Source organism: Marmota flaviventris, chromosome X, assembly GCF_047511675.1.
Source record: "Marmota flaviventris isolate mMarFla1 chromosome X, mMarFla1.hap1, whole genome shotgun sequence".
NCBI classification, from domain to species: Eukaryota; Metazoa; Chordata; class Mammalia; order Rodentia; family Sciuridae; genus Marmota; species Marmota flaviventris.
In genome coordinates, this window is record NC_092518.1 from 112,547,163 (window position 1) to 112,573,668 (window position 26,506).

The 26,506-nt window shown below is 39.6% G+C and overlaps 1 protein-coding gene across 1 annotated transcript; it reads left to right on the top strand.

The window, feature by feature from the left end:
• Positions 1-9,110: 9,110 nt before the first annotated feature.
• Positions 9,111-25,561, top strand: Rbmx2 (RNA binding motif protein X-linked 2). The gene is made up of 6 exons (XM_027940047.2): positions 9,111-9,165; positions 9,366-9,481; positions 10,640-10,691; positions 16,707-16,836; positions 18,414-18,588; positions 19,116-25,561. Exons 1-6 carry the CDS (start codon positions 9,161-9,163, stop codon positions 19,883-19,885), a joined length of 1,248 nt encoding a protein of 415 aa, XP_027795848.2. The 5' UTR covers positions 9,111-9,160; the 3' UTR covers positions 19,886-25,561.
• The last annotated feature ends 945 nt before the right edge of the window (positions 25,562-26,506 follow it).

Genomic DNA, 26,506 nt, shown 5'->3' on the forward strand with positions numbered 1-26,506 from the left:
TGAAATTTATTCATAAGGTTGGGAACAGTATGTCAAAATCCTTCCCTTCTCTGCAGAGAAGGAGTTGGGTAATATGGCACACACATTCTTCATTAATGTCCATGGCTTGTGGAACGGGGTGGGGCAAGGGGAAAAAATCTATTCAGTTCTTGTTTCTTTTTCATTGAAAAATCTTTTTTGAAGGGTTATTGTTCAACAAGAATAACTTGATCTCAAGGGACCATTCTAGCCTGAATTTTATATAGTAACCCTCAAATTCTCAGATAGCTATTTACAAAATTTTCCTAAGAAGGAGCTGGTTTAGTTCATTTGTGGTTTGTAGAAGGGATGGGGGTTGTAGCAATGGCTGGGAGTATTTGGAACCTAAGAAGACTATTAATATTGGTAACACCTACTCTTTATCTCAATCCTCATAATATTCCTGAGAGTCAGTATTTTCACCATGTCATAACTTGGAAAGCCTACCACAAAGTAATTAACCAAAGTTAATTAAATTGTTTAATGGTTTCATAACTAGCAACTGGTGAAAGTGAGATTTGAACTCACATCTGTGAAGCATCTGAGTCTACATTCTTCTAACTATGCCACCTGGTCTCTTCAAAATATAAGACGCTGACTAGAGATAGAATGAAAGCTGTGTAGCAGCTGTGCCCAGCCTCATGAAGGAAGCCAGCCCCCAATCCGGAAGAATGCTACCAGCTTCATGTAAAATCATTGTGACTTCAGTCAAGACAGACCCAGCCTGTTTCATCTCTGAGGGCTTTGTATAGCTCCTTAGTTTGTATCTGTCATCACCCATCTGCTCTGTTCTTTCTCTAGATCAGTGTTTCCCTTTGCACTAGTAGTAACTGGCTTCTTCACCTTGGGTATGATATGCCATCCTGTGATCTGCTGGAGCAAGAAAATACCCCAAGAAAAGTCTGGATCAGTACAGTGAAACTGACTAAAAGGATGGTAAAATTTGCACTTGCAAGAAATCTTTTAGAGAATATGGACAATAAAGTGTCTTGAGGCTTGACTTGCTTAGGTGCAACTGTGATGACCCTATGGGAATTCCTACTCTAGGCAGACTCTTGTTATCCCTTGAAAATGAGTTTCTGTTTAGCTCCAGTTAGATCAGCCCAACATTACTTGTCATTCTACCTGGTCTGATAGTCCCATTCTGTTCCATCTGGCACACATGCTCCTTAGGTCTGTGTTACAATGCGGATTTCACATTATGAATTTAGAATAAATGTGATTTGTGATCACAGGTGGGTTGTATTTGGACGAAAGCATCTGTTCTCCCACCATTTTTCTCTCCCTTTCTTCTCTGAAACTGGATTTTGCATTTAACTAAGCTCATCAAAGAACCTTGGCAGTTTCTGAAATTTGTGCAGCTTGAAGTATGGAAAATGGTTGTTTTGGCTTGGAAAGTGGGGGAAAGATAAACAACAACAGCCTGGTGATAAAAAGATATCTATTATGTGTCTTCTAGAAGGTATACACACCCCTGGAAGCAACTTGGTCTCTTCCTCCTTAAGGGTTTGGGATTCTCTGTTCAATCCCTCCAGATTGCTGACTCTTATAATTCTTGTTAATTATCTTGATACATCTTCTTTTTTCCATACTTAATTGGTGCATCATAATTATACATATTAGTGTGATTCATTCATATTTGCTACAGCCTCTTGATAAGCTTTGCAAACTGTTCTTCATTATCTCTGGGTGATGGTGTTCATTGGTAGTCCTTAGATGTACTAAAGCAGTGGCCCTTAGCAGTTGTTTTGGGGCCATGAAACCCTTTTAGAATCTGATGGAAGCTATAGCCCTTCTCAAAAATGTACATCTTAATATACATATATGTCATGCAAACAAATTCAGGGTCCTCATAGACTCCCTGGAGCCCATGCATGAATCCCAAATTAATATCCTTGGAAGAGGTAATAAGATCCTCTGAAATGCATCATTTCTTATTTTCTTTATTCTCCACCAGCCAATAGATAGATACCTGATGCATTTCAGAGGATCTTATTACTTCTTCCAAGGATATTAATTTGGTATTCATGCATGGGCTTATGAACAGAAATACTTAATCATCCTTTTTAACTCTAGCAAGCATCTACATCTACCCTCTGAGATTCGTGTTTTGCTTCCATCAGACAGCATTTTCCCTAAGTCTTCATCATAGGAGCAGGTAAGTTCAGGATACATCCTGGTGAGATTTAGAGGTCTCTCAACTCAGTTTTCCTGATGGTGACATTGTTTTGGGTCAATTGAAATAAATGGGTGAGGGGCTGGGGTTGCAGCTCAGTGGTAGAGTGTTTGTCTAGCATGTGTGAGTCATTAGGTTCGATCCTTAGCACCACATACAAATAAATAAATAAAATAAAGGTCTATCTACAACTAAACAACAAGAAATAAAGAAATGAGTGAAAACATTGAAAAATTAAATTTGCTTCTGCCAAGAGAATGTTTCTGTAGCATCTGACAATAAGGACCACCTATTACTTTTCTTTTCTTTTTGAGTACACTTTCTCCTGCTTCTTCATTTTCCTCTCTCATCTTCCTGCTCAGTCTTCTTTGTAGACTTCTCAGGAACTTTGACTCCTCAATTGGACAAATTAATGCATCAGTTTTCTCCCAAACCAGTCTTCTTACTCACGCAAAGGTCATCAATACCCACCTAGTCTCTCAAACCAGAACCTCAGCCTCATCTCACATGCTTCCTCACTACCCACATCTACTTTACTCACCATGCCTCTGACGCCTCTTGACCTTGAACCTGCCCATCCCAGCCAACTGATCTAACTGATATGCCAGCATCAACACTTGTGTTCCTTTAATCCATCCTCCATTCTGGATCCAATGTGATCTAAAGTAAAAATTGACCATGTCACTCCCAGGCTCAAAGAAGCATACCTGAATTGTGTTTTATTTTTAATGTTTCCCCTGTAGACTGCACATATTCATCTTTGTATTCTCAGCATCTAAAGCAATGTCTGCATATAGCAGGTCCTCAACAAAAATGGCTGGCTGGTTGGTTGGTTGAATGACTGATTAAGCACATGAGCTCTTTTATCTGCAAAGCTAAAATCTTACCTTCTTTATCTCAACAACAAGTCTTTTCACAAAATGGCCCTAACTCTTCCATCCTCACATACTGCCACTAATGCCCTGCCCCATGCCATCCCCTGCTCACACCATACATTTTGCACAGTTTGATGCTTTTGCATCTGGTGGTTCCTCTGCTAGAAATTCTCTCTCTGTACAGCACCCATTCCCTAGCTTCCATCTACATGTTGACTGACTTAAAGGCCAATCTCAACTGTCACCTGCCTCTTTATTGCTTCCCCTGACAATCTGCTTTCTACTCCCAGCTTCTGCTGACACCCCCAGCAATCAGACTTAATTCTCCATCATCTAGTGCTAATGGCATTTTATGCACATCTTCATTATGACATTAATCACATTGTATTATATTTATTCACGTCTCTAACTACCTTGCAACACTATGAAACTGCTCAGGGGCAGGGACTGAGTCTTGTTCACTGGAGTGTCCCTAATGTCAAGCCCATTACCTAAGCACTGACAAACACAGGATATGTCTTTATGTTGCTGTCATGTTTTTTCTTATTTATTTTTATTTAAATATATTTTTAGTTTGGAAAAAATGCCATCATGAAACATTAACTTTGATATCACCCCGAGGCAAACCACTATCATCTCATCATATCTTCCCTGACTAGTTGTTGTTATTATTATTATTATTATTATTTTGGTACCGGGAATTGAACCTAGTGGTGCTTAGCCACTGAGAAACACCTCCAGCCCTTTTCATTTAAATTTTTTTCTAGTTGTAGATGGACACAATGCCTTTATTTTATTTATTTATTCATTTTTATGTGGTGCAGAGGATTGACCCAGGGCCTCACACATGCAAGGCAAGCACTCTACCATTGAGCTACAACCCCAGCCCCTCATTTTTTATTTTGAAACAGGTGTTGCTAAGATGCTAAGCGCCTTTCTAAGTTTCTGAGGCTGGTTTCAAACTTGCAATTTTCCTGCCTCAGCCTCACGAGTTGCTTGGATTACAGGTATATGCCACTGCATCCAGTGCTCTTGTCTAAATTATTGCAGAGCTTCTTTCTTAAAATATATTTTTTACTTGTTCTAATTAGTTATACATGACTGTAGAATGCATTTTGACCCATCATATGTGAATGGAGTATAACTTCTCATTCGTCTGGTTATACATGATGTAGAGTTACACAGGTCATGTAATCATATATACACATAGGGTATTAATGTCAGATTCATTCTATTATCCTTCCTACCTCCATGTCCCCTCCCCTCCCTTCATTCCCCACTATCTAGTCCAAATTACCTCTATTCTACTCACTGCCCTTATTGTGAATTAGCATCCTCATATCAGAGAAACATTTGGCCTTTGGTTCTTTGGGATTGGCTTATTTTGCTTAGCATAATATTCTCCAGTTCCATTGATTTACTGAAAAATGCCATAAATTCTTCTTTAAGGCTGAGTAATATTCCATTGTGTATATATTCCATAGTTTCTTTATCCATTCATCTGTTGAAGAGCATCTAGTTTGGTTCCATAGTTCAGCTATTTTGAATTGTGCTACTATAAATATTGATATGGCTGTGTCACTGTAGTATTGCAGAGCTTCTTAACTGGTCTCCCTGCTTTTACTCTAGGTATTCCCCTGCACTCCCACCCCACCCCCAGTCTGTTGACAGCACAGTAGCTAGGGTGATCCTGCTTAAATGTGAGTCTGATCAAAGTCCTTTGGTAACTTTCCACTTTAAGTCCAAGGACATTTATCAGCATGGCCCTGCCCAATCTGCTCCCCTTACTTTCAGTTATTCTGGGTATTGTGGTCAAGAATTCAGACTTTGGAGCCATAATACCTGGATTCCAATCCTGCCTCTACCATTTACCAGTGGTGTGACATAGGACAAGCAACTTAAGTTAACTGTGCCTCCATTTCCTCATCTGCTAAATGTTAACAATCGTATCTACTGTATCTACTTCGTAGGGTTGTTTTGAACAGTAGATGACTTAATATATGCAAAGTACTTAGAACATTGTCTGGTCCATCATAGGTACTAAATAAGACTTTGTTAAACAACCATAAACCTCCTATCATTCTCACTCTTGCCCACACTTCCAGCCACACTGGCTTCTTTGCTGTTTCTTAATACAGTCCAATCTCAGCAAGTTTGGATTTACTGCTCCCTCTGCCTGGAACACTCTTCTCTAATGCCCCCCATGGCTTGCTCTCCATAATCTTGCACGTCTCTACGACTCTACGTACAAGTTACTTTTATCAGGGAGGCTACCCTTGACTAAACTCCTTCCCTTTATAAAATAGTAACGTCCTACCACTCTGTCCAATTAGCTTAATTAATTTTTCTTTCATAGCACTTATCAACATTGGACTTATATTTATATGTTTATTTTCCTTCTTCATCAGCAAGAATGAAAGCTCCATGAGGACAGGGATTTGCTTGTCATGTTCACTGTTATTACCCCAGAACCTAGAATGTCATCTGGCACTTAATAGCTACCCATTAAACATTATATGAATGAAAGACAAAAGAAAAGGCATGAACACTGCCAAGGTACCATTTAAATAAAAAAATAAGTGATATCTAGATAAATATCAGAATATTCTAATAGTATAGATAGGAACAAAGGGAAAATAAAAGCATCTCCTACCCTCATCTGTTTCCCAAAGGTAACCATACTTGTGTGCATTTTTAAATTTCATTAATCGATAAGTACATTGGATGCATGCTATGTCTGCAGGAAAGTGAGGTTTGAGGTGTTTGGGGCATACAAATGCAGAGCCTTTACCTTCCAGGATCTCATAGTTTCTCTGGGGGAGAACATGAAGAAGTTTTTTTTTTTTTTTAATTCTGCAGAATTTAGAAGTAGAAGTCATCACTGGGAGCTGGGAAGTCAGTAAAGGTTTCCTGCATAAGAAATGACTTGATGGGGTTTGGGCAGGTTTCATCAGAGAGAGGAGGAGTGTGGCTGAGGGATGTCTAGGTTGGGTAATGAAAGGGCTCCATAAGGAATGTATAGAAGTGGATCCTGGCTGAGGGTGAGGCAGAGGCTTTGTGTGCCGGAGCAGTAAGAGAAAGGACTGAGGCTGTTATAGGTGTACACTGCAGTGGTGCAATTATTAGGACTGATGATAGGATGAATTTTTTAAAATATTGTTTTTAGTTGTAGATGAACACACAGTGTCTATTTATTTTTATGTGGTGCTGAGGATCGAGCCCAGTGCCTCACACATGTGAGGCAAGTGCTTTACTACTGAGCTACAGCCCCAGCCCAGGATGAATATTTTGAGGTGAGGAATGGCAAAGGCTGAAATATGACACCCATGATTTTGAGACTGGGAGAAATGATGATTACATTACCCAAAATATGAAAGTCAGGAGGAAAAATTGTTTGAGAGTGTGGTGTGGTGTTAGGAAGTGGTGAGAGGACAAATTGTTCAGCATTTTCTTGAATATGAGGACTGCCTTTGTATTCCTTAAGAGTGCCCACAGGAGCTAGAACTCAATTCTGCATACAGTAGATGCTAAATGAAAGTTATCCGTGGAGATCACTACTAGTCATCTTGATGGCAAACTCTCTTCCTCCTCTCACATAAATTCAGAGAGTCCTTTGGATCCCTATTCCTTCTCAACTCAGATTTATAGATATTTATCATCATCATTTCCATACCAATTCCTACTAATTGAAAGCACATCTCTGAAGAATTTGACTTCCTTGCTTCTTTCTTTACTTCAGGTTCTTCCTGCTGATCAGCTATCCCACTTTTCTCTGGGCTTGGCAATTTTAGCACTGATAGTTGGGAGTGCCAGGAAACCCCTCAGTTTCAGGCAAACTGAGATAGTTTTCAGTACTCCCAGATTCAGAATACTTCAGCTGAATCTGCTGGTAGGATAGTAGTAGACTTCTCATATTATCAGTCTAAACTGTCCTTCCCTTTGGTTGGTGTTTTCTTTATTTGCTCCATCTTCTTTCCAGATGTTGATGATTGAGCCCTGGCATATAGCCCTCTTATTTCACAGTCAACTGAAGAAACCAGCAAGATAATGCTATGTGGTAGCTTACTACCTTGCAATGGCCACTTCAACCCTACCAACTAAGCAACCTGAGATTCCTAGGAGCAGATAAAACTCAAATGCAATCTGTCACTGTTTAATTTTCATTGCCAAGATAATTCTTCAAAGTTAATGAATAGCTGGGTGGGAGTGGGGGAAGGAGAAGGACAGTCCCTGTTCTGGTTCTTGGCAGGATATTGGTTACAGATTATAATCAACCACAATGCTTTTATGAAGGGCTTACTATCTGGTGCTCTGAGCTAGGCCTATACAGAGAACTAGAGTTCTGAACCTTCATTTTGAAAACATTGTGGTCCAAGAACACATAATCCTGGGCACACATGAAAGATGGACTCAAATCTTCAATATGGTTTAAATCACACATTATATGTCACCATTTCTTTTACTGATTCCTGGATATTTCTGGGGTGAAATACATAAAGCAGAAATATATATTTACCCCTCATATCATTAGCTCTTTAAATGCAGAGTACCCACTCTTATAGTTCTTTCTACAGAACTTAGCTGAAGAGGACAGAGTTAGGGCAAAAAAGTGAAGAAGATATATATAGATACTCAGTAAGGACTGATCAAATGGATGTGGTCTGATGGGTGTTACCACTGTATACCATTGAGGAGTCCTTGCTTCTCCCAATGCTGAAGTATAACACCAGAGAAGCAAGCTGAGGCAAATGTAGAGAGGAAAGTGGAAGGCTTTATTAAAGGACAGCAGAAAAGGCTTCTCCCCGGACCTGAAAGACAGAATCCATGGAAGGGGGAAGTCTTCCCTTTTTTATAGCTAATGTCTTCTTTTAGTCTTTCCACATTCATGTCTTTTGTTTCCCTTTATCCTGCAGTGATAGAATGCAGGTGGGAAGTCCAAAAGGTGGGAGACAGGTGGACTATTTCATGGGCAGAAAGGGCCTGGGTTAGATTGATTAACACTTCCCTGTTTGCTGGAAGCTCATTTATTAACAGTTTCTTAGGATGAGCTCTGGGCCTTGGGGACAGTAACATTTCAATTTCCCCAAGTGCTGCTCAGCTTTCCTGGACTCTATTCTCGATAATGGTCTCCATTTTTTAAACATACTTGATATTAGACCCGATTTACCTAACTATACTAACTACCTATCTTTAAATCTGGCTTCATGGGTACAAAGTACCTTTCAAGCTAGTCATTTGAACCTCAATTTCTTTCTCTATAAAATGGGGATAGTGATTGCATCTACTTCATGGGGTTGTAAGGTTGGAGAAACTATATGTAAATTGCTTAGCTCATCTAGTATCTTTTAGCTGGTTGTCTGCCCAATTGGGAGCTATTAACAATATTAATTTCTACCTCCTGTTCCACTAAGAGAAAGATTATGGTAAAATGTAAGCGTTGGAGCTCTGACAACAACCTGCGGGTGTTGAATTCAGACTATGGAGGCACACTGTAGGTTACCTATATATTAGGATTTGAGGGATAACAAAAACTTGATTCTCCCACTTATCTTCTTCACTTTTTTGCCCTAACTCCGGAAAATGAATGCTTTGATGGAACTTTATTTGAGCAACTGACTGGGATTGAAGACCCAAGTGGGGCTTTAGACCAGGAATAAAGCCGCATCAAGTACCTTGTTCAACCTTCATTTAGCAAAAATTTAGTACTAAATCAATCAGTGCCTGGAATTGTGTAAGAGCTGGAGGGTCCTGTAACGGACCAAGCTTGTAAACCCCAGCTTCGCATCAAAGAGGGAAGTTGCGATGAACTAGAAAAAAATCTCTCGAGAGGAACGAACGCCACCAAGCGTGGAGATCCGCTTTCGCGTTACTGCACAGGCGCCGCGGTTTTCGGCCGCCTCTGCTGAACTCTTCCGGCGCCAGTTCCGCAAACTCGAACGCGCCGCCCGGGGGGTGGGGGGCACTGTGCTTGCTCTAGAGCGGCGCAGGCGCCAAGTCCTAGATAGGCGCATGCGCTAGAGATGCGCATGCTCTACAGAGTGTAGCTTTGCCCGGAAGTTAATCCGCCGGTGTCGAGCGCGAATTTGTGAAGATGAAGTAAGGTTTCAGCTTTCCTCTCAGAAAGAGGGAGTGGGTTGCCGCGGGTGGCCCACCGGGGCTGGGACGGTAGAGTGAGTGGCTGCAGGGCCGAGGGGCAGGAGAGTTTCAGAGGAGACTAGAGCTTCTAGTCGCCTAGTTTTGCTCTCTGTGAATTCGGGCCGGACCAAACTTACTTTCCTTTTCCGCCCTCCGTGTAGTCCTTTAACTAAAGTGAAGCTGATCAACGAGCTGAACGAGCGAGAGGTCCAGCTTGGGGTGGCGGATAAGGTGTCCTGGCACTCCGAGTACAAAGACAGCGCCTGGATCTTTCTGGGTGAGCTTCACATTTTTCTGGGAGTCTCTCCTGGCCGGCTTCTGATCTTTTCAGCAGTCCTGCCCAATGTTTCTCCTCACACTCATCACCCACTCTTTGTAAAAAAAAAAATATTTTTTAGTTGTAGTTGGACACAATACCTTTATTTTTTATATTTATTTTTTAGTTGTAGTTGGACACAATACCTTTATTTTATTTATTTATTATTATGTGCTGCTGAAGATCGAACCCAGGGCCTCACGTGTGCTAGGCGAGGACTTTACCACTGAGCCCCAGTCCCTCATCACCCACTCTTATGTTCTGCCTGTCTTTGAATCCGTTTTCCATCTTTTCTCACTCATTTTAGTGTGCTTTCCCTGCCAGTCAGTGTTCCTGTGAGTTACCACTTGCCCTTCACAGTGCTAAGTCCTGCCACTTGGTTTCTCAGAAACAGTTATGTTCCTCACACCCACCCGCTAGACAGCTGAGGAAACTGAGGTACAGAAAAGTTAACGGAAAAGGAATTGGGCAATGCAAATGAGAAGGCAGCCATGGTAGAGAGTTTGGGTGGTACACCCAGGCTATTTCGTTCAACTTCTGAGTGCTGGAAAGTGCACAGAAGGTGTAGCCTTTAATCAGTAATTCTGCAGTTTTAGTCTTATGAGAGGTTATTGCATCAGACATTGTGCTAAGCACTTTATATGCATTGTTTTATTTAATTCTTGTAACAGTGATCTCATGAGGCAAGTATACTTCTCATTTTACAGATGAGTAAAACATTTGGAGGGGAAATGATTTCCTGTGAAATGCTTAACAGTTATCTTTATGATCCTTATTATATGTATAGGTGGGTTGGTAATGACACATTTAAGCTGATATTTGTGGAAGCAGAGTTTTGTGATGGAGATATCAGCTTTGTAGGACTTTGGATATGAGGAGGAAAGAATGATGAGATTAGTTTGGTCTGCAGTGACCTGAGCCTTTCCACTCAATCACTTTTTTTTTTTTTTCTGTACATTTGGCACCTTGTATATATTTGTGTCATTCCATCAGACTGTTTTGCTGTGAGGGGAAGGTGTATAGCCTATGTTTTGTACCTCTGGTGCCTGGCCTAGTGCATAATACACAGTAAATACTTGGTTAGTGTTTGTTGAACTGTAATGTGTTTTTCTTTTCTAGGAGGGCTTCCTTATGAACTGACTGAAGGAGACATCATCTGTGTGTTCTCACAGTAAGTCCTCTTTCATTTCCTGCCTCCTGTGTTGACAGTAGTTTGATTCTGCAGTGCAATTCGTGGCATTAGAAAGCCACATTTTAATTCTAGGCTCAATGACATCCCTGCTTGGGGAAGACTGCAGCTTCTGCTCTACTCTTGATCTGTCCCAGGATACGGTTTTAAGTATATTCTCATGTGGAAGATCTCACAAGTTGGATAATTTGGGAGACTGTCTTAGGGATTCTGGTCTGTTTCTGTTACTTTTTCACTGACCCTTGTCAGCCAGGTTTTACCCAAATATAGTGTGGAACTCCTGGGAAGATATTAGGTTGGCTACCTCCTTTGGATTCTGAAAACTAGTATCCCATGATCACAGGGCCCTCTGGGCCCTTACCTGTGTGCTATTGAAGGATTAGGGCAAAGCACAGAGGAAATGGGGGACAGAACCCAGAAAGTTTATGTGGTAGTTTGCTTTCTTCATTTCTAGATGAATGTGAAATTAGTGAACAGAGCCATTCTTTTTTTACCCAGGGACTGAAAGTCACAGGCTGATGAGGAACAAACTAAGAGATCTGTTCTTGGTAGGAGAGGATGTTAGCAGCTCATAATGATAGTGCCACCTGGTAGGGAGGCTGGGCAATTGACACACAACCGAGAGTTAAACAGAGGCTGGGCAGTCCACAGGGTTAGAGGGCCTTTGCAACTCTTAAGAGCAGAGGGTCACTGCCTTTTTAAAAAAGATTTTTAAACCAGCATTTATTTTTTAATTAGCATCCAGTAATTGTACATATTTGTGGAGTATAGTGCAATAGTTGATACATGCCTTTGGGTTTTGTAGCTTTCAGAGGCAGAGAACTGTTTTCAGAGAAGTTGGATATCTAGTAAAGGTAGAAAGGATGGGGCAAGCAAACACAGGCAGCATATCCTGGCAGAAGGCTTGCCATAGCAGGATAGTTGGATTATCTGTAGGGCCCTGGTTGAGTGGTTGGGCAGTTTATGGGGAAACAGGCCAGGGAAAAGGAATTGGGCAATACAAATGAGAAGGCAGCCATAGTAGAGAGTCTGGGTGGTACACCCAGGCTATTTCATTCAACTTCTGAGTGCTGGAAAGTTCATAGCAGGTGTAGCCTTTAATTTCCACACTTTTGTGGTACTTTACTGGATCCAGCCTCCCATCTTAGAGCTGGTTCAGTGTTGCTTGCAATGAGTAGTGATGAGCTATTGTGTGTGTGTATGTGCATGTGTGTGTGCGTGCACGTGTACACGCGTGTGTGGTGTATTATAATTCTGTATTCTGGCCACACAAAATGAAGATTGCCTTTGCCACTGGTAACAAGGACTTGCAAGTGAAAGGCTCCAGCTTTCATTCGCAGCACCACAAATAAATCAAAACAAAAAAGAGCATTATGGGAAAAAAGTATAAAGAAGAATGTACAATGCACTTTTTTTATTATTTGTTCTTTTTAGATATACATAACAGTAAGGTGTATTTTGGCATATTATACATGCATGGAGTATAGCTTATTCCAATTAGGATCCTATTCTTGTGGTTGCACATGATGTGGAGTTACCCTGGTTGTGTATTCATATACAAGGATAGGAAAATTATGTCTGAATAATTCCTCTCCCCTCTCTTCCTTTCATTCCCCTTTGTCTAATCCAGTGGACTTCTATTCTTCCCCTTCCCACCATCCCTTGTTATGGGTTAGCATCCACATATCAGAGAGAACATTCAATCTTTGGTTTTTCGGAGACTGGCTTATTTCAACAGAATGCACTTTAAAAGGAAAAACTTAAAATTTGGACTGTTTCTTTATCATCTTGTTTTAATTAATGTTGGACATTATTTCCAATTGTTTGCTATTATAAATTTATATTGCAATATACAATGTAGTGTATAAATCTTTGTATGCATCCCTGATGGTTTCCTTAGTGAAGGAGGGGTGTGAATCAATATGCTAGTATTTTTAAGATGCTTTATAAACATTGCAAATTGTTCTGAAAAGGTTGTACCAATTTCCACTCTAATACCAATTTTCACTAGACAGCCCATTTTTCTGAATCCTAAGCAATGATGGTTATGCAAAAAAAAATTGCCAAATGGTTTCTCATTATCATTTTACTTTGCCTTTATTTCATCATCAATGAGGTTAAACATATTTTCAGCCCATTATTATTTCTTTCTTTCTTTTATTTTTATTTTTTGGTAAAAGAAATTGAATGCAGGGGTGTTTAACCACTGAGCCACATCCCCAGTCCTTTTTTAAAAGTTTGCAAATAGGGCCTTGCTAAGTTGCTGAGGCTGGCTTTGAACTTGTGATCCTCCTGCTTCAGCCTCCTGAGCTGCTGGGATTACAGGTTGTACCGCCTTGCCCGGCAGTCCATTATTATTTCTTTGTAAATTGTTTACTCATATCACTTATTGGGTCTTTTTTCTTGTGTTTCTCCTTCTCTTGTTGATTTTATGAGAGTCTTTATGCATTAAGGATATTAGCCTTTTGTTATAATACTTGTCATGGATCACTGTGGATTTAATTTTTAAAATATTTGATGTTGTGTTACTATCTTTATTCTTTCCTGATGCACAAATTGTCCCAATTTGAGTCAGTAGGATTCCTGTCAAGCCAGCTCTTATCTTTCTTTTTAAATTTTGAAATAATTTTAGGCTTAAAATAAAAAAAATATAAAATAGAGTACAGAATACTTATATTTCCTTCACCCATATTCCCAAGGTCTTAGCACTTTATCCACATTAGCTTTATCATTATTTTTTCTCATATGTAGATATTATTTTTTTTTTTATGAAGCATTTAAGTCAGTTGCAGATACGATGCATCTGTCCCTAAAATCCTCAATGTCCTTCCCCTAAACAAGGACATTCTTTTGTGTAAACTTAGTATAGTCATGAAATTCAGGAAATCAGTACTAATATAATATCATCACCTAATCTATAGACTTTATTCAGCTTCACTAGTTGTTCTGATAATGTCTTTCCTTTTTTTTTTTGGTACTGGAGATTGAACGCAGGGCCTCACACATGCTCGGCAAGCACTCTACCACTGAGTTCTTCCCTGTTCTGATAATTTCTTTTTAGAGAAAAGAAAAATTGCTTTCTGTCCTTTACTTGTGATATACATTATAAATATTTTCACCTAGTTTGTCATTTGTCTTTTGACTTTACTTAATGGGTATTTCTTTGCTGGGCAAAGTTATTTTATACATTCATTCATTAATATGTTTAAATTAGCATATGGTAAAATTGATTTTTGAGAAATATGTAGCTGTATGAGTTTTAATACATGTATAGATTTGTATAAACATCCCCACAATTAGAACAGTTTCATCACTCCCAAAACTCCATTGTGCTTACCCATTAGTATTTTATTTTTCTGTGGTCAAATTCATCAGTCTGTTTTTTATTGCTTCTGGATTTTGAGTCATAATTAGAAAGTATTTCTCTCCAGTCACCCATCTGTGTTATTACTGTCTTGTTATTTTATGGTTTCGGTGTTTTACATTTATATCTCTAATCCACTTAGAGTTTATTTTGTTGTACAATGTGAAGTTTGGATCCAGTGGATTTGTGTATGTGTGTGTGTGGTGTGTGTGTATGTGCATGTGTCTCTGGGGATGGAACCAGAACCTCATGCATGCTAGGCAAGCACTCTATTACCGAGCTGTAGTCTAGATCTGGATCCAGTTTTATACTTTTTAAAATGGATATCCAGTTGTACTTACCTCATTACTAATACATCCATATTTTCCCCAGAAAATCGGATGCCACCATCATAGACAATTTTTTTCATATACACTTGGTGTGGCTCTACATTCTGTTCTGTTGGTTTGTCTGCCTTTCCATTGGTCAGAGCCACACTAGTTATTCACAAGTTTTTCAGTATGCTTTGTAGAGTTACTCATGCTCATGACTCATTCTTTTTTTTTTTTAGGTTTTCCTAGCCATTCTTACATGTTCATTTTTTCCCCAGAAGAACTTTAGAATAGACTTACGCAATCCCCGCCACCAGGGTGGCAAACTTTTGTTTTTATGTTATTACACTTAATTTATATATTAAGTTGGGGGAAGATTTTGATTATCAACTCATCCTGTCCAAGAACAAGGGATGTCCTTATATTTGTTCAAAATATGTTTGTGTTTTTTGGGAGTTTTAAAAAAAATTTTTATATATGTTTTGTACGTTGCTTGTTGTTAAGTGTATTTCTAAGTATTTTTTTGTTGCTATTATAAATGGTATTTCCCTGCCAGTATATCTTCTGATTATTGTTTCATGTAAGAGAATGATTGACTTTCAGCTGTATCCTCTTACTTTACTGAATTGTTATACTGTTTTTCTCATTGTTTATTTTTTAAATTTTTTTAGTTGTAGTTGAACACATTACCTTTATTTTTTATTTATTTATTTTTATGTGGTGTTGAGGATTGAACCCAGCACCTCACATGTGCTAGGTGAGCACTCTACCGCTGAGTCACAACCTTAGCCCCTCGTAGTTCATTATTGATTGTTTGATTTCCTATATATACTATCATATGTAATCTGCAAACAGAGATAGTTTTGTTTTTGTTTTTGTTTTTCCAGTTCTTGTATTGGTTTTATCTATTTGCATTGACCTGTACTGCTAGATATTTACTGCTAGATAGCTCTCAGCTTTAACTGAATCACCTCTGGTGTTTTCCTTAAAAAAGGTACTAGATTTTGGACTGAGATGTATAGATGTGTTCATGTAATGCTTCCATCAATTCCTATTATATTTTATGATTTTACTTTTAATTTTTTTCCTGAACACATTATTATTTCATTTCCAGTAAAGAAAAATTTATACACAGCAGAATGCCCAAATCTCAAGCATGCATACATACACACAAGCACATATCTATTCCCTCAGCTATTTCTGTGATTTTATTTTTTAATTTATAAACGTTTAACTTATCTGGAATTTTAAGGTTACAAATTTTCCCAAGTATGGCCTTAGTCACATCCCATAAATTTTAGTACATATTTTTCTATTTTTGTTCTTTTCTAAATAGTCTATCACTGATCACTTTTCTTTATTTTATCTTTGTTTTATCTAGTTGTTAGCTGGGAGAGTATGTTTCAAGTTCTAGTTAGTAGACTGTTTTTTTTTTAAAATATTATTTCCAGCTTTATAACATTATCTTTGGAGAATATAGTCTATTCTGGTTTTTGGAGTTTATTGAGATTTACTTTGGTACCTGATCTACAGCTAGTTTTATTATATATTTCATGAATGCTATAAAAGAAATTGTAATCTCTTTATAGGATTCAAATATATCTGTGTCTACTACTCTGGAAGTATTTGTTAGATTTATTGTCATGTTTTATTTGCATTTGTATCATATAAATTCATGTTAATTTCTTTGGTCTTATTTATTTCTGTCACTTGTTATAAACTTGAAAAAGTTTTTAAATCTCCCCTAACTTTCTTTGTATTTCTAACTTTTTTTTTTTTTTTTGGTCCTGGGGATCGAACCCAAGGCTCTGTGCATTTGAGGCTCAAACAATTTTTAATTAAAATTTTAATTTCTTAATTGTGGCATAATTTCATTAGCTATACCTATATATTAGGACCTTTTAAAATATAAAATAACCCTCTTAAGTCCCGCTTAATTTTGACCTTGAATTTCATGTCTTCACTCTTTTTTTAATATTTATTTTTTAGTTATAGTTGAACACAATACCTTTTTTTATTTAGTTAGTTTTTATTTTTATGTAGTGCTGAGGATCGAACTCAGGGCCTCGCACATGCTAGCGAGTGCTGTACTGCTGAGCCACAACCCCAGCTCCATGTCTTTACTCTTAATATTTCCACCCATGTTTTCAATTGGATAATCTTTCTGTATCCTTGTTTAACATTTTATTTTCAACCTTTTTAAGTCATCTTTTTCTAAATATATCTCCTATACTGTCCATATTATTTGACTATTGTTTTGTGATTCAATCAAAGTTTTGCATTTTAAATCAATAGTGTCTTATTCTTTTGTAAAATAAACAGATATGGGGAGATTGTTAACATTAATCTTGTGCGAGACAAGAAGACTGGGAAATCCAAAGGGTTTTGTTTCCTCTGCTATGAAGACCAAAGGAGCACAGTTCTGGCTGTTGACAATTTTAATGGGATCAAGGTAAGCATTTTATTTATTTATTGTTTTTTAGTTGTAGTTAGACACAATACCTTCATTTATTTATTTATTTTTATGTAGTGCTGAGGATTGAACCCAGTGCCTTGCAGGTATTAGGCAAGTTCTCTATTGCTTAGCCACAACCCCAGCCCCTAAATGTGCTTATTAAGCAAGATTTGGCTGAACTTTTCCTGGGTGTAGGGGTTGGATTTCATTCTCCATCTGATCCCCACAGGTTCAGGGATGTACTGATTGGTTGGGTATGTTAGGAGGGCTGTAGAGCTACCAGCTAGGAAGTGATTCTAGGAAATATTCTGTTGGCTCATGGTTCTGCCAGGACTCGTTCTTTTTTTCCGTTAACAAGCCAAACCATGGGTGTTACACACCCCCACACTCAGGCTTCTATTTTTCACCTTTCCCTTCTTGTCCTCCACCTTCATCTCTAGTGTACTAGAGAATGAAGAGACAAGGTAATGCTGCTCTTCCATATTGTCCTGTGCTGAGGGACTTGGAGCTCTATCAGGGCTTCATGGCCTAGGATATAGGTGTGCATGTCTGTCATGTGACACTACTGACCTAGCATATTGGGCCCTGGGGGGAAAAAAATCTCCTTTTAATCTCATAACAAATTGTACAAAAGTCAGTCAGTATGAAATTTTAAGAGAGCCAGGAATCATAGGGAGTCACTGTGTCAGGAAAGTTTTCAAAAATGTTTCAAAATGGGAATCTGATAGATAATAGAAGCTTCTCAGGCTTAAAAGATATGAAAATCTCTCTTGTGTTGGAACAGTAAGAGCCAAACTTCAAATTTCAGTTGTCTTTGCCTGTGGAAAAAATATGTATCTGCTTGAAAATAGGATTTTACATGAAGGATTAATTTTGTCATTCTTTGCCTGGAGTCGTGGTCCTTGGCCCAATTGTGAGCTGTGTTCCAGTATGGTATGGGTAAAACAAGGTGTGAGGGCTTAAGAAAAAAGAAAGTAATCTTTTTTTGGTCAATTTCCTGCCCCCACCCCCAACAGTTGATCTCACTTTGCCTTCTACCTACTGTGTTAAGAAAGCAGCTATAGCATTAAGCTAGATTTCAGGAATTCCATCTAGCTGCAATGCTTGTCTAGTTTATGTTTCACTATAGACTGTTATAAGTTGGGGGTAATTCATTGTGTTTCTAAATTCTCATAGTCTTCCCCAACACTTGTGCTTTAGGGCAGTACTTCCCAGGGTTTTTTCACTTCATGGTACACATAATTATAATTATACATTATAATTCTATAAATGTATTGTTTGCATGAAGATATTTGTATGGCACCCTGTGGTAAGCCAGTGAGGCTGCTGGTGCAACTGCCCCCGCCCCTGCTGCAACACACCCTACCTAGCTTCTGAGATCATTGAGTGTATTAATATCTAATACATGTGCTGTGACATACCAGTTGAGCAGTTCTGCTTTAGTGGTTTCCCCAGAAACAAAAGTAGCAAAAAGGTAATGATATAATTCAAACCATTGTTCTTCATGGCTTGGGCTCAAATAGATTGTTTGATATGAGGGCTGTCTTTGCTGAAGCATTGCCTTTCTTGCTTAGATAAAAGGAAGAACTATTCGTGTGGATCATGTGTCTAACTATCGGGCTCCTAAGGACTCAGAAGAAGCAGATGATGTGACCAAAGAACTCCAGGAGAAGGGCTGTGGGGCTAACACCCCCTCATCGAGTTCATCTGAGAGTTTAGAAGATGACAAACCCACAAAGCACAAAAAAGGTGAAGCATTGAAACCCAAAAGAAGATTCTAGGTAGTCTTAGTGTCTGATCTCCCTAGCATTCATGGATAGTCAATAATTAGCTCTTAAGTGTGAAGAGGAAGATGTGGGGTTTCTTATTTTTACTGGGAAAGGGGAGGTATCAGTAGAATAGTGGTATGGAAAGAATTGTGTCCCCCCCAAATTGATATGTTGAATTCTTAACCACCAGTACCTCAAAATGTGACTGTATTTGGAGACATGGTCTTGAAAGAGAATTCAGAGTGAGGATTGCCTTGTATAGGAAGTTGACCTGTCAGTGGCCACATATGTCCAAAATTACTTCTTAGGGGCACTGAAAGCATAGCCTGTGACTGCTTCATCCTGCTGTTATGAATGTTTTCCTGATGCACATTTTCTATCTGTTAGTATGTGAAGATTTTAACTATAACAACTTGGTTTGATGTGATGTACTCAGAACAAATGCACTTTTTTAGGGGAGTTTATATTTTTCTCTTTTCTTACTGATTGCCTTCCTTTTTCCTCCAGAGAAAAAGGAGAAAAAGAAAAGAAAGAAAGACAAAGAGAAGACTGACAGGGAGGTAAAAGCAGAGCAGCCATCTTCTTCATCTCTCGGAAGCAAGACAATAAAAGAAAAGGATGACCCTGCCCCTAAGAAACACAGCAGTAAGAACTCAGAGAAGGTTCAGAAGTCTGAATCCAGAGAGGGACAGAAGCACTACCCACGCTCCCCTGATGTCAAGACTTCCTGCCATGTTAGAGCAGAGGGCCCAGAGAGGGAGCTCAAGAAGGAGAAACCCAAGTATGAGCACAAGCCCTCAAGCAAGAAGGAGGCAAGAGAAGACAAGAATAGGAATAGGGATAGAGGGCGAAGCTCAGACACACATTCTAGCCGTCACAGTGGGCATTCTGAAGGGTGGAGTCACAGAAGTAGAAGTAGGAGCCATGGGCGTTCTGAAAGGTGGCATCACAGAAGTAGAAGTAGGAGCCAAGGGCATTCTGAAAGGTGGCATCACAGGAGTAGAAGTAGGAGCCATGTGTATCCTGAAAGGTGGAGTCACAGGAGTAGAAGTAGGAGCCGAGTGTATCCTGAAAGGTGGAGTCACAGGAGTAGAAGTAGGAGCCATGGGCATTCTGGAAGGCGGAGTCAAAAGAGTAGAAGTAGGAGCCATGGGCATTCTGGAAGGCGGAGTCACAGAAGTAGAAGTAGTAGTCAAGATAAATCCCGTAGACATAAAAAGGCCCAGCACTCCCGGGAGCGGGAGACTTCCAATCCCAGTGAGCATAGGCGATACTGAAGCCTGTTCCAACTGCCCGGTTAATTGAAAAATGAATTGTTTTTAAAAAACGTAATCAGATTCAGTTCTGCTGTTAATATTTCCATATATAAAATCTCTGTGACTGAGTTCTTTTAATCCCTTCATAGTAGATTCGTTAAGAAAGTTGTAATTTCAACAGCCAGTTATCCCAAATTTTTTGGTACTGTCCATTGTCCCTGGGAATATACTTGGTACTTCATCAGAGTATGTGCCCTGAATTTTAGTTCATAAATATTAACCTATAGACCCCAATTTGAGGTGAAATTGCCAGAAAGGGAGAATACCAGATAATTCTATAAATGTATTGTTTGCGGTAGGTGGTATTTAGAGCCCGGGAATATAGGACCACCTCAGTGGCACATGGGATTATATAAAACTATATATAACTATTTAGCTATTGTGAATTGACTGCTATAAACATTGATGTGGCTGTGTCACTCTAATATGCTGATTTTAAGTCCTGTGGGTATAAACCTAGGGGTGGGATAGCTGGGTCAAATGGTGGTTCCATTCCACATTTTTTGAGGTATCTCCATACTGCTTTCCAGTGTGGTTGTGCCAATTTGCAGGTCTACCAGCAATGTATGAGTGTGCCTTTTCCCCTACATCCTCACCAACATTTATTGTTGTGGCTTTATAGGGATTGGTAGGATTCCTAAAATTAGCCAGTTCCCTCCCCAGCTTTCCCTTGAAAACCAGTTTTTAAATACCTTTTTTTAATTTTTATTTTTGTGGTTGATATATCTCTGCATCTTTTTCCTTACCATTTATTTATTTATTTATTTGTATTAAGATGAAATTCATCACATAACATGAAAAATGAACTATTTTAAACAATTCAGTGGCATTTGGTACATTCACAGTGTTGTACAATTGCCAGCTCTGTCTAGTTCCAAAACATTTTTATTACCCCCAAATGAAACCTTTTACCCTTAAGCAATAACTCTTCATTTCCTCCCTTTCCCAGTCCTTGGCAACCATAAGTCTGCTTTCTGTTTCTATAAATTTACCTCTTCTGGCTATTTAAAGTGAAACCATGTAACAGTGGTGTTTTGTGTCTGGCTTCTTTAACGTAGTATAATGTTTTCAAGGTTTGGCCATATCATAGCATGTGTCAGTACTTTTTTTTTTTTTTTTTTCGAGATGGGATCTTCCTGTGTTGTCTAGGCTGATCTCTTAATTCATGGGCTTAAGTGATTCTCTCACCTCAGCCTCCCAGGTTCCTGGGATTGCAGGTATGTACCACCATGCCTGGCTCACACTTCATTCCTTTTTATGGCTGCGTAATATCCCATTGTATAGATATATCACATTTTGTTTATGGATGGATTTTTGAGTTGTTTGTACCTTTTGGCTAGTCAGTTCCCTTTTTGTGTTCCAGTTATATAAGGCTTCCTTCTGGGCCTACTTCAGTTTTCAAGTAGCAGTTCTTGCTGCAGTGGGAACACTTGTCAGTCCTGGTGGTCTTAGCAGTTCCTTCTCATTGTTAGTCTTAGTTTTCTTATCAGTCCTTATCAGTTCCTTGGGAGGAACAGGTTCACAGGATCTTTAATGCTTGTGCTCCATTGTTAAAATTGAATTTCTCTTCTTTGAAATCCTGAGCTCATTTTCAACCTCTTTTCTTTTTTAAAAAATTCTTGTTTTTAGATATATACATGACAGCAGAGTGTATTTTGACATAGTGTACATACATGGAGTACAACCCATTCTAATTAGGATCCCATTCTTATGATTGTACATAATGTGGAGTTAGAGTGGTCATGTATTCATTTATGAACAAAGGAAAGTTATGTCTGATTCATTCTGTCTTTCCTATTCCCTTACCCCTTCCCTTTCCTTCATTCCCCTTTATCTAATGCAATGAACTTCTGTTCTTCTGCTCCCTACCCTCCCTTGTTGTGGGTTAATATCTACATATCAGAGAGAACATTCGGACTCTGGTTTTCTGGGATTGGCTTATTTCACTTAGCATGATATGCTCCAGTTCCATCCATTTACTGCCAAATGCCATAATTTCATTCTTCTTTAAGGCTGAGTAATATTCCATTGTGTATATATGCCACATTTTCTTTATCCATTCATCTGTTGAGGGGCATCTAGGTTGGTTACGTAGTTTAGCTATTGTAAATGGAGCTACTGTAAACATTGATGTGGCTGCGTCACTATAGTATACTGATACTAAGTCCTTTGTGTATAAACTGAGGAGTGTGATAGCTGGATCCAATGGTGGTTCCATTCCAAGTTTTCTGAGGAATCTCCATACTGCTTTCCAGAGTGGTTGCACCAATTTTCAGTCCCATCAGCAATGTACAAGTGTGCCTTTTCCCCCATATCCTCATCAACATTAATTGTTACTTGTGTTCTTCATAATTGCGTTCTGACTGGGGTAAGATGGAATCTCACTGTAGTTTTGATTTGCATTTCTGTAATTGCTAGAGATGTTGAACATTTTTTCATAGGAAACAATTAAGAATGTGAACAGAGAGCCTACAGAATAGGAAAAAAATCTTTGCTACCTGTACGTCAGATGGAGCATTAATCTCCATGGTATGCAAAGAACTCAAACAACATAACACCAAAAAAAAAATAATAACTCAGTTAATAAATGGGCAAAGAACTGAATAGGCACTTCACAGAACAAGAAACACAAGTGGTTGAAATTGAATTTCTGACCCTGCAAAAGGGAGGATCAGAGCTTTAATATGTACTTAGATTATCCTGTGTGTTAGTTTGGGTAGGTCCTTGATTATCTGTGCAGGAGATTGTGGTGGGATTGAAATTCCCATAAAGAAGAATAGAGAGGGAGCTGGAGGAGTGTGGGAAAGCTGTCAGACTATGATGTTAGGTGTGATGTCTGAAGAAGAGAGTGGAAGAAGGATGTTTAGGAAAATTCTTGAAATGCAGGTATAAGAAAGTTCCAGCAAGACCAATGGTGGGTTGTTGAGCTAAAGTCACCTTTTAGAAAAGTCCTGCAGGATCAGAATGATAAATAGTAGTCCTTGCTATTTGCCTCTGTCTCGGCCATTGTGTCTCTTTTGTTCATGTGCCCATAGTGCCTGGTCTGTGTTAGCCAGTGACAAAGGCCTATGCAGTTGACTGAATCATTTTGCCTTGTTGTTTTAAAACATGTGACAGAATTGAATCATACAGTTGTGAGGGCTTGATTAGGTAAGCCTGAAATTCATAAAGTCAGAGTTGACATTGTAGTCCTTAGGCAGAATTTTACCAGGAACAATTTTTACTGTTAAGGCTTTCAGCTGATTAGATGAGACCCACTCAGCTCATCAGGGGTAATCTTAAGATCGGTTGATGGTAGATATTAACCACATCTATAAAATATCTTCGCAGCAACACCTAGATTTAGTGTTTTGAACAACTGGGAGCTATAGCCAGCCTAAGACAAATTAACACAAACTAATCATCACAATTTACCATCTTGTCCAACCGTGGCGTTCAGTTTTAGACATTTCTACTTGGCTTTCCTCATTGGGACAGCTGTTCCTCGACAGGCAATGGAACCCTTGTGGGGCTTATTCCAACTACCAAGACGATTCCAGTTATATACTTGGGACTAGGAAATGACCACTGAGTAAATCAGTAGGCTCACTATGAGCCCTATTTGAGTCACTCAGAACTTAGTTGTTACTTGGCCTCAATAAATCCTCAGTTTAATGGGCACTGTGATGATGCTTCCAGTCTCTAGGTATCAGTCAACTTAGGTTCTCAGTGCACTGTTCATCAAAATGTTGGAATATTCTTTCCCCAGTGTACATACATTCAAGTAAGTGGCTATAGGTTCCTTTGGGGAAGTTTAGGGAAGTCATTGCATACCATTGTCCTCCCCAGGAACCCAGATACCTCTTTCCAGATCTGAACTGGGCTGAAGAAGTCTGGGAGTTGATTAAGAAATTATAAATTTTTATTTGAGGAAAAGTACTCAGGCTCCTGTTCTTCCACTCTTTTTCAGCCTCTAGATACTGAGTAACACCTTTGTTTGGCTGTTGGTATTGCTCTTGGGGATACCATGTTCCTTTAGCCATTTCCAGACTGCCTGAAAATAAAGCACTCCTGGCTACCCATCAGACCTTGTAGTTACAGTATTTGTGGCCTCCCTGAGTCTGGTGCTTAAGTGCATCTACCTACTCTATTCTTCTGGAGCCCCTTCATTCCCTTGGATGTTAGAGTCCACCTCTGAGGGTTTCCCTCTGTCCTCTTTGACTTGCAGCAGAGGCTACCACTGACCTTACGCATGCTGGTGCCCCTGTCACCAGTACATTCCTGATGGCCCTTGTTTTCTCTGACCCCTCTGTGGAGCACTGTCATCTGATGGGGTTTTTGATCACATAGTCCCTCCACTCCAGTATACCCTTTTCTTTTGACTTTTTCTTTCTGTGCTGTTTTCCAAGGCAGCTAAGGCCTCTATTTTTTTCAGCATTGGCCATTACTTTTACCAGCCTTCCAGGAGCCACCTAGAGGCTGCTTGCCCACTGTGGTCTTTGCCAGGGGGTTAAATCGTGAATCCTGAGAAAGTGCTTCCAAGTCTGAAATCTTGCTTTTCTGGCCTTCTTGATATAGCATCCTTGAAATCCAAACCTAGTGCTTTCTTGTTGGTGTGTGTCAGCTGATTCTAGTAGCTCGCTGGTATGTATGCTCTTCCTTAATAAGCCCAGTATTTCACAGCCAGGCTATGTTGGGATTAAACCCTACTCATCCACTTAATAATCAGGAGAGGCTGCATTCAGCTCCTCTGAGGGGTACATTAGTTCTAGGCTTTGGGAATTAGTTTGTAGCCTCTTCTGGTGCAGGGGAAGTGCTATATAATATGATATAGCACTAGAGAACATAGTTGTTGCAGGATCAGTACCCTCAGGGATGTCTGGTTAAGTGTTCCCATCCCATATTTCAAGGTGCTAGCACACCTGAAAGGCCATTCCCCTAGGCCATCTCCATAGAAATTGTTAGCAGTGGACTGCCACCCTATGTCATAGGTTATTCGTGCCCAATATCCCACTCACAACAGTGTCCAGAACCCCATCTTACCATGGCCTGTTTTCCTACTTCACTGGCACCAGTTGTGCTAGTTTGGCCTCTCTGAGAAGCAGATGTGAAGATGGGATTAGACATACAAGAGATTAAGGAAAACCGAAGGAAATGAGGAGGAAGCTGGGAAGAGCCTGGATGCAGGTCTAACCCTTGTGGATGAGATTGAAGTTAGGAGGGGTGATAGAAAGAGGCTTGAACTGTGGTTCTAAGACCTTTTCAGGCAAAGAAATGTGTCTGTTGGGAGAGGCTGTGTACCTAGACCCTGAGCACACCTTCATGTTCTTGTTGGCTGGCTTAGACAAAAAGCTTATCCATCTCCTAATACTGAACTATTGCTGCAGTCACGTAGGCAACTAAGTATGACAAAGTGATCACAGTGTGAGTACTATTTAAACTTGCTTTCCAGGGGAGGGATACTGGTTTGTTTACTCATTACACAAAAAGTCCCAAGTCCTTGACCCCAGATTCCTCAGCTGTAATCCAACCCCCCACATATGTTGCATTCATCTGAGCCTATTGCATTGCCCTGGTACTTGGGAGCAGGGGAGTTGGAGAAGCTATGTGGATGTTCATAGCGTTCACTGTGTTTTAATAAACTCTTGTTCTAAACCACGAAGTCTCATTGGTTCCTTTCTGTTTCTGGGAGGTAAATGATAGGTTTACTCCTTGCCATCTTGTACGAGGTTGGGCTCTGGCTCAAAAGTTTTCTGTTAGGGCAGTCTCAGGGTTTTAAAGAAATCGTTTGCTTTAGTGATTCTGCCCTACTGGGGCATGCCCATGGGAAGTCTAGGCTTGGTGAAGATGTGGTGATTGATGGTAGATTTTAGCCATTTGGGTTTCAGCTGCAGCTCAGCCACTGTGGCCAGCTGTCAGTTATGCTCCCAGCATTCAGATTCTAGAGGCACAGATTTAGCCTTCACTAGGCAGAGCCTGAAACAATCCACTAGCCATTATTTTTATTTATTTATTGTTTTGGTACCAGAGGTTGAATCCTGGGTTGCTCAACCACTAAGCCACATCCCCACATTTTTTATATTTTCTTTTGAGACAGGGTCTCACTAAGTTGCGTAGAACCTTGCTAAGTATCTGAGGCTGCCCCTGAACTTGTGATCCTCCTGCCTCAGCCTCCCAAGCTGCTGGGATTACAGGCGTGAACCACCATGCCCAATAGCCATTTGTTTTAGTTAACCTTTGGGAACAGTGATTGTTCTCATTCCTTTCACAGGTTCCCTTTACAGAGGACAGTGGAAGTTCATTGGTGGACAATTTTCCAATGACCTCAATGCTTAACAGCCACATTAAATGAAATGCTCACAAAAATGCTTTTAGTTCTTGGCATATTTATTTTATGATGTGACCTAATTAATGCCTGAGTCTGTCTGTCTCTGTTCTGTTTCCTGTTAGTTCATGCACCTAGTAAGTACCTGTTTTGGCAGTTGATGGACTCATTGACTCTTAAATTGGAAATAATCTTTATCTGGAACAGGCCATCCCTTCTGTAAACATGTTTTGAAGCTCTTTGAAAGGAATGACATGGTCATCATCTAAATCGTATTC

Excerpts from the sequence above, each read along its gene's own strand:
- Rbmx2 (XM_027940047.2), top strand. Across the intron at positions 9,482-10,639 it reads CAGCGCCTGGATCTTTCTGG|GAGGGCTTCCTTATGAACTG; the intron begins GTGAGCTTCACA and ends TTTCTTTTCTAG. Across the intron at positions 18,589-19,115 it reads ACCCACAAAGCACAAAAAAG|AGAAAAAGGAGAAAAAGAAA; the intron begins GTGAAGCATTGA and ends TTTTTCCTCCAG.